At 40.4% G+C, this 7,844-nt stretch overlaps 1 protein-coding gene across 1 annotated transcript in view; it reads right to left on the minus strand.

Moving 5' to 3' along the window:
• Window positions 1-7,844, minus strand: part of Spag17 (sperm associated antigen 17) — a 293,285-nt gene that overhangs the window by 33,597 nt on the left and 251,844 nt on the right. The window contains 5 exon segments of the mRNA XM_023708314.1: window positions 245-376; window positions 1,430-1,532; window positions 3,942-4,041; window positions 6,891-6,938; window positions 7,163-7,262. Coding sequence (XP_023564082.1) covers window positions 245-376; window positions 1,430-1,532; window positions 3,942-4,041; window positions 6,891-6,938; window positions 7,163-7,262 — 483 coding nt within the window.

Genomic DNA, 7,844 nt, shown 5'->3' on the forward strand with positions numbered 1-7,844 from the left:
TTTGTAAATAGGATCTCAAGTCCGCATCTTGTACAGCAATTAACCACTAAGAAGAATATATGCAGTGTGTTATTTGTTGAATCTGTACTTCCGATTTGATCTGAAACTGTCTCATTGCTATCTGTTCATCAATAACATTAAAAAAAAATAAAAAAAACCCCAAAAAACAAAACAAAACAAACAAAAAAAAGAATATAGTGTTTAGTTCTGAGGAACAATTAGATAAAACAAGTGACCGCCATACCTTCAGTAGATTTTGTTAAATTTTTGTTTTGGTTCTGGCTAGAGGACTCCTTAGTGTCCTGAGAAATCTCTGATTTTGAACATCGAAGCACATTTGAAGGTTCCTGCTGTGAAACTGTGGATGGCCTGGAATCTAAAAGAATCCCCAAATAGGCATTATAAAATATTTCGGGCAATGATATGATCACTAGTGCTTGTATCAACAGAAACACTGAACAGTATGTTTTACAGAGAACAAGGTGCCTTCTCCCCCCTGCCTGGAAATGATTAAATATATGAAAGACATCAAAAGGCAGAGATTGTTCACAATAGGGTCCTGTGTTGTCCAATAGCCAATAGGAGGATATTACCTGTGCAGTATGTGTTTCCTGGTTGCTGGCTGTGTCTTTGTGGGCAGTCTGACCAAACAGGAGAGTTGTCACCTTGTAGTATGATAGAAAGGTCAACTTGTTGCTACTTTTACTTGGTGATGGTGACTGAGATATCATTTTTTTTTTTTTTTTCAGAAATTGGGGATTGAACTCAGGCCCTTGTGCTTGCCAGGGAAGCATTTATTCCACTGAGCCATCTCCCCGGTCCCTATGATTGTTTTTTTGGAAAACAGATCTAATCTTAAATCTATTCTTTCAATGTAACCCTTTATTAAACATTTCTAAGATATAATCATAACATGAAACATTTAAAAAATAAATCTGTTTGGGGAGAACAGTATTTTTCAACTTGTGTGTGCTGACCCTGGTTGAACAGTTGTAGCTGCCTGGAGTACCGTGTGAAGGAGGCAGAAGGCACTTGTGCTAGTCTACCTTGTTACTGGTAGAGTACAATTATGTAGTTAGTGTGGAAAATGCCACACCTCCATTGTAAGTGTGCATTTTATTTACTTAATTAGTGTTCATGGGTTGGCATTTTAAGACTATGTGAATGTCCATTTCCTCAAGAACTTTTTATTACATTTTTATTTTTAAATTTGGTCTTCGTCATGCTTTGGGGTAAATTACAAACACAAAAATGAAATTTAAATGTTATTCACAATTTGATTTCTTCGTGTGGCTTAACCAAATCCATGATATCCAGATCATAGTTGGGTCTGTCATCAGTTATCACTATGACAAAAGTAATCTTATTTGAAGAGCCTGCTATTAGTAGTCTTCAGTTAGTAGGAATAAGAATTACATTAACATATTACCTGAATGAAGATCAGATGTATCTTGAAAGGCTTTTTCATTTGCATCTTTATCTTTCTTTGGAAAAGGAGGCAGTTTTTTTGACAGCTTGTCCAGATATTTATACTTAAAAGAAAAGCCAGATTTATTTTAGACTCACACATGGCTCAAAGGCAATTGGCACAAATACATTCAGCTGGTGAGTGATGATGAAAGTATATTTTTAAGGCCATGAAAATAAATGAGAAGTTCTCCAACAGAATGATTTTTTTTTTTTTTTTTTTTGGCATTCTAGGGAAGGGTCTATAGGGTGTTCAGGGTCTCACTATTAGATTGGACTCAGAGTGATCCGCCTACTTACAGCCTCCTAAGAGCTGGGATTACAGGCACGCACCACCACACCCAGTCCCCAGTGCAGTCTGAGGAAGCCCCGAGGGTGGGCTAGCATGGCAGTCCCAGGGACCCAATCCCGGCCCCTGTGCCCGCTTGCATGCGCTTTAATCCACTGAGCTACTTGGCCAGTCCTGAAGAGAAGGCTTAAGACTGATTTCTAGTCTTTGCTAATATGTTATAATTTTCTATAATTTCTTCTTGTATGGGCTCTGTTACCAGCAGCATCTGGAATCTTCGAGGAGTGCAGGCGTCATGAACACAGGAAGGGTTCATTTTGCTACAGGGTCTGAGTGACTCCCAGGTAGTGAGGGAGCTTGGGCCTGTGGCTGAGACGCGTTGCTGAGAGGAGAGCACTCTGCCTGTGCAGGGTCTGGGAACTCATGTGTTAGCGCTATCATAGTAGCTGGAGAGTGTGGAACTTTTGATGGCATAAAAGTTTCAAACTGGAATCTATCAGGAAATAATCGGGGCCCTGGCCCTAGCTCAGTCCTTTAAGTGGCTGCTTCCACAAAGCTGGCAGCCTCAGGTTGTTGGAGTTTGAACCTCACAACTCTCCCGCTGGCCAAAAGTGCCCTGAAGGCATTTGAGGAACAACAACAACAAAAAAAAACCAAAAAAACCTTATTCCATTTTGGGGGCCGGGGAGATGGCTCAGTGGAATAAGCGCTTGCCTGACAAACACAAGGGCTTGAGTTCAATCCCCAGTTCTGGAAAAAAAAAAAAAAAAATTGAGAAAAGAAGGAAAGCAGGAAATAATCACTGATAGGCAGCACTCGCGCTCACCCCCAAGGGCTTAAAATACTTGGGGGTGGATAACTACCAGTTATAAAATCACCATGGGCTGACGGTTCTTCTGCTCAATTTAAATGGAGACCATGCATTGGCAAAGTGCAGCAGCACTGGTAGTTCTGCATGTGTGCAAGTGGCTCCCAGGCCTCTGCCTTATAGCTCCCAGCTGTGGTTTCCCAAAAGCCGAGGTTCAAGTCCCTTTGGCATCTTTCAAGAGCTCCTCCAGCTCCTTCCACTGGACCTGTTAAGCTTCTCCGCAGGTCCCTGCCCGTGTCTGCTGGTCTCTGCTACTGGTCACTAATGATTTCTGCCAATCTTGGCCACTGTCTGAAATCTTCAGCACTTTTAACAGTGCAACTTGCTTTTCCTATACTACCAGAAACAAGCACCCATGTATGCCGGTGCTGCAACAACTGGGTGCACCAGCGGGGGTCCTCTGCCAGGAAGCGCAGGAATGTGAGACAATGCCGCTCATCTTTAGCAGAAGCAGACTAGTGCCCACAGTTTTGCACATGTCATGGAACTACTCAAGAATTTTCACAGTAATAGGGGACAGGCAAGGCACAGTCACCAGCTGTGGCTCCAGGGCAGAGTCTTCTATGATAGGCTCCTATTTCAAGCCTGCTGTGGCCAAGGCAAGTATCTTTGGGGTGGCATGGGGTGTCTGGGGCAGTTGTAAACTTCAGGAGAACCAACTGTTTGATTGGCAGCTTCCACAGTTCCCTGAAAATGGTGGGACTGAAATTGGGAATGCCACCTTTTTGAGAAGTCTCTGGAGGGTAGGCAGTGTTTATCATGGCTCTGTGGGGCTTGGGGATTTCAGCAATAGGTGCTGGTTACTCTCCCATCTTTGTCGTGTCAGGTACAGATTTTTTCTTTTTTTGGCTGTATCACAGAGAATTGGAAACAGCAACCTGAGTGGCCGAGCATCAGGGAAGGGACTGCAGCTACCAGTGGAGCCTGGATGACAGCTGGTGAAGGTGACCCTGTGGTGGTGGGAAGCTCCGGGCTACTCGCCTCATGCTACCTTTGAGGAGGTGAGGAGGAGTAAAATGGAAGGGCAACAAAGCTGTCGGAGGAGGTGCTTCCTCCTGGCTGTGAGAGGGCACAGGGGTGGGCATGGCCCCACTTCCACTCAATCTCAGTAAAACAAGGCAGGGAGGGACAGTATAATAATACATTGGTAGAGAATTTCTGCAGTGGAAGGGGAACTGAGAGTAATTTCCTTGTGAGAATATGGATTTTGTTAGATTGATGCAGTAGAAAATTAAACAAAACCAGGAAAGATAGATTATATATTAACGCGAGCCATCTGTAGCTTTTATAAAGATTGTAATTGTTACATTCAGTTACCTGGGCCTCATACAGCTGGCTCAGTTCCGAGCTGAAGTAGGGTTGTATCACTTTGCTCCTAATTTCTTTTAGCTGTCTTTTTGTGTTCTCAATTTCATTTCTGGTTGGTATTTCCATAGTGATGCAAAAGAAGACATAGAACATTAAAAATGTTATTTTCTTATGTTTTATCTCTAAAACCACAGAAAAATCAATGCAATCATGAACAGTAAAATTGGTAAGAATTAGCTCATTGGGCAGACAGATTTTGATCAGTTTCTTTTGGCTCCTTTTCTTCTCCTTTTCTGAAATCATTCACATTTCCTACTGTGGAATCAGACTCTCATATAAGATTAGAAATAATGAGACAAGGTTAGTCTGATTTTACAGTTACTCTCAAATGGCTAAAATCTATGTGGCCATAGGATGACTGAAGTTTTGTAAGTTCTTCAATTCTGATATGCATACAACAGCTAGAGTCTTCAAGTTTAAAATTTCAGTAGCAGTGATAATAAAAAAATGAAACCCAAGGGATGGCCCATAAATAATATGATCCTAGTTGCAAAGATATTAGGCAATCATGAAAATCCTGCTGGTTGCCTTTTGAATCGCAGAGTCCCTTTCTGTACTGGAAAGACAACTCACAGGGAAGTTCAATGAGATGTATATTGAAATTATTGGGTAAGACTTTCTATCCTCTTTAACAGGTAAAAAGATCAAGACATAGAGAGGTTATGTTTTCTCTTACAAACCATGTAACTTATAAGGGTAAATTCAGATTGCTTTCCTCCAAAGCCATGGCCTCAACAACTGCACATGTTTGTCCACCTTCAATCATCCAGTGTGAGAGCTGAGTAAACCTTAGATATTCAGCAATCTCATCCCTCAGAGACCAACAGAATTCCTGAAGTGTTCTCTACTGCAATGAAATAGCTGGCCAGCATACTATAATCTGGTAAATTATCAAACTATAGCTGACTTAGGAAATTCTGATTATAAGATCAGTGTTCTCATGTAAAATAGCATACCTAGAAATGCTGGACAGATACGATCAATGTTATCTTTTTATTTAAGAAACTTTAACTCTCCACTAAAAATATCTTATCTCTCTTGCCTCATTGAATTCATTGATCGATGTATGTCAGTCTGGCTATTGCTTATACTACTGTCTTAAATTTTTCTCCCCAAAGAGTATAAATCTCCAAATGGATGAACCCAAGTTTATCATCTTTTTAATTCACATTTTCATTCTTCCATAGCATTTGATGTTTGTTGACCTTTTCTATTTTCTTGAAACTTTCTCCTTTTTACATATTTCCAAACCTTTTCTTTCTATGATAGACATTTAATTATGGAAAATAGTTATGGGTGACCATTAACTACCTGAAGTTAAGATTTGAAATTATTAATGATTTAATTTTTTTAAAAAATTGCTAATATGTGCACATTCAAGAAGTATTAAAAGGCTGATGAGATAGTTCAGTGGACTAAGCACCTGCTTAGGCAAGCGCAGGGACTGGGTGTGATTCCTGGCACCACATGCCACACTGAGCTGGCCACTGAATCTGGGCATGGTGGTGCACAGCTGTAATCCCTTCGCTGGGGAGGCTGAATACAGGAGATCACTATGAGTCCTAGCCATGCAATGAGACCCTGTACCAAATACATAAAATTTATTTTTATTTTCATTTATTTATTTTTTTTGGAGGAATTGGGGATTGAACTCAGGCATTTGCACTTTGCAGGCAAGCGTTTATTCTACTTAGCTATTCCCCATCCCCCATAAATTAAAAAAAATGTAGTAAAAAGTACAAAATAAGTAAGAAAATCTCCATCTCACATTGTTCCTGACCACACAGTCTCCATTCTCCCTGTCACCCACCACCATCAGTCTCTTGGGAATAATTTTTGGATCATAAAACCTAAGAGGGATGCTTTCTCCTGCAGCAAGTCATCAGACCCTCCTGTAAGAGGTGTCCCTCCTCTGCCCAGACAAAAGGAGAATTCTTTCCTCGAAAGACTTTGACACAGAGAAGCATTTGAACAATCAAGGCTTGCTAAGTTTCTCTAAGTTTATTAATATTTGATTGAACTTTTTGTCCTATCATGCTTCTCCAGAGTTCTCCATCTTCCATGGAACTTAGCATTAAAATACTAAGCTTTTCCAACTTTTCTGGGTCTTCATTGTCTTATGAAGCTTCCTAGGTGACGTAAGTAAATACATCTGCATACTTTTTGTCTGGTTAATCTCTTTTTTTGTTGGTTGTCATTCTAGAGACCTCAGCCATTAGATCTAAGAAAGATGGATCAAAAAATGGGTTTGTGTTGCCCCACTGCAGACAATACAGTGCACACTTTCCAATTTACAGTGCAGACAGAGGTGAGATATGGAGGCTAAAGTCGCAAGTTGACGCTTCCTCAACACATTTCACAAGATAACACTGATAGCTTAACGAAGATACTCATCCTGGGCATCATTTTGATGAGGCGCCATACACATGTTTGCAAAACTACCACAAGTATTACTCTACATACTCAACAAATGCAGGTATGGCTTCCTCTCTTTATAGAAAGAGAGCCACACATGGAATCCTCAGGCAAGAGGAGAAGAAAAAAAAAATCAAAACATGATGCTTAGAGCACATTCCTCATGCAAATGACAAGATTCCGTGAATGTTGATAACCATGCACTGCGTCCAGCTCCAGAAGATTGATGGGTACATTAGAAGAAGAAAAGCACGGTCTTCCTGGCAACCGAGTTGCTCAGGGGAGGGAGAAGAGCTGCCTAAGTGTCAAGGGGGCTCCTGCATGAGATGATGACAATGTCACATGTGCACTGTGGCAGAAATGTAGGAAAGATTCAAATAACGCTGGGAGCCTTCATGGTAGGTCCTCACTGCCCATCTCTTCCTAAGATCCTCTGACTCTGGGCCTTTTTACATGCTTATGTATTGGTAAGGATAGAGTTACCTCTTTTGTTCTGTCTTTTCTTTCCATTTCTTTGATGTTTCTGTGTGCCTATGTGAAAAGAAAGCAAAACATGATGAAAAAGACTAATCGATGCTTTAGCTTACAAAAAAGAAAGAAAAGCCCAGTTATCCACTGGGTTGCTGAAATCATGGGAGATGAATGGCTGTAGATTCACCGATGCTGCCGCCCATAGCTATGCCCTCCCCCTCACTCCATTTCCTCAATCGCTATCTGACCAACACTACTTAGAATTCATTACTGGAGTAGCTTACCTCCACTTCTTCTCAAAAAAATCTTTACTGAATGTTTCTGGTGGACATTTTGGAGCAGAAGGCAAAGACCGCTTGAATACATCAATTAGGTGGGCTGTAACTTGGAAAATGCATGCATTTAGTGTTTATCTCCACTTCTGTACAGTACAACACAATCAACGCTTAGCTACTCACAGGTATGTTTTTGATAGCTTAAATTTAATCTATAAGTGTCTGACAAAATGTCAATGGCCAAGTACTAATACAATAACGAATGTACTACTTTTCGAAATACTACTAGGAAATGCTCATAGAATGCAAAATGCGGTGCCATCCTGCTTCTCTCATGCCAGTAAGGAAACTGTGTTCCACTTCTTTTTTTCCCCCATAATTTTATTGATAAACAAATAGCAATGAGACAGTTTCAAATCAAATTGGAAGGACGGTTTCAATAATTAACACATTGCATACATTCTTCCTAGTGGTGTGTGTTCCACTTCTTACTTGAATTCTCTCCTATCAGAAACAACAAATCTTAAATTACCATGATTCTAAAAATGTTTTTCTAAATGTGTACTTGTTCCTTTAATCTAAAGGATCTGAATATAATATAATTGCTTGGAAATTTGGGTAATAATTCTTAGGATTTATTCCCAGAACATGGTGTTAGGGAGATCTGAACAGCAGAGTTAAAAAAAAAATT

The sequence above is a fragment of the Octodon degus genome, unplaced genomic scaffold, assembly GCF_000260255.1.
Source record: "Octodon degus isolate 3935 unplaced genomic scaffold, OctDeg1.0 scaffold00349, whole genome shotgun sequence".
Classification (NCBI taxonomy): Eukaryota; Metazoa; Chordata; class Mammalia; order Rodentia; family Octodontidae; genus Octodon; species Octodon degus.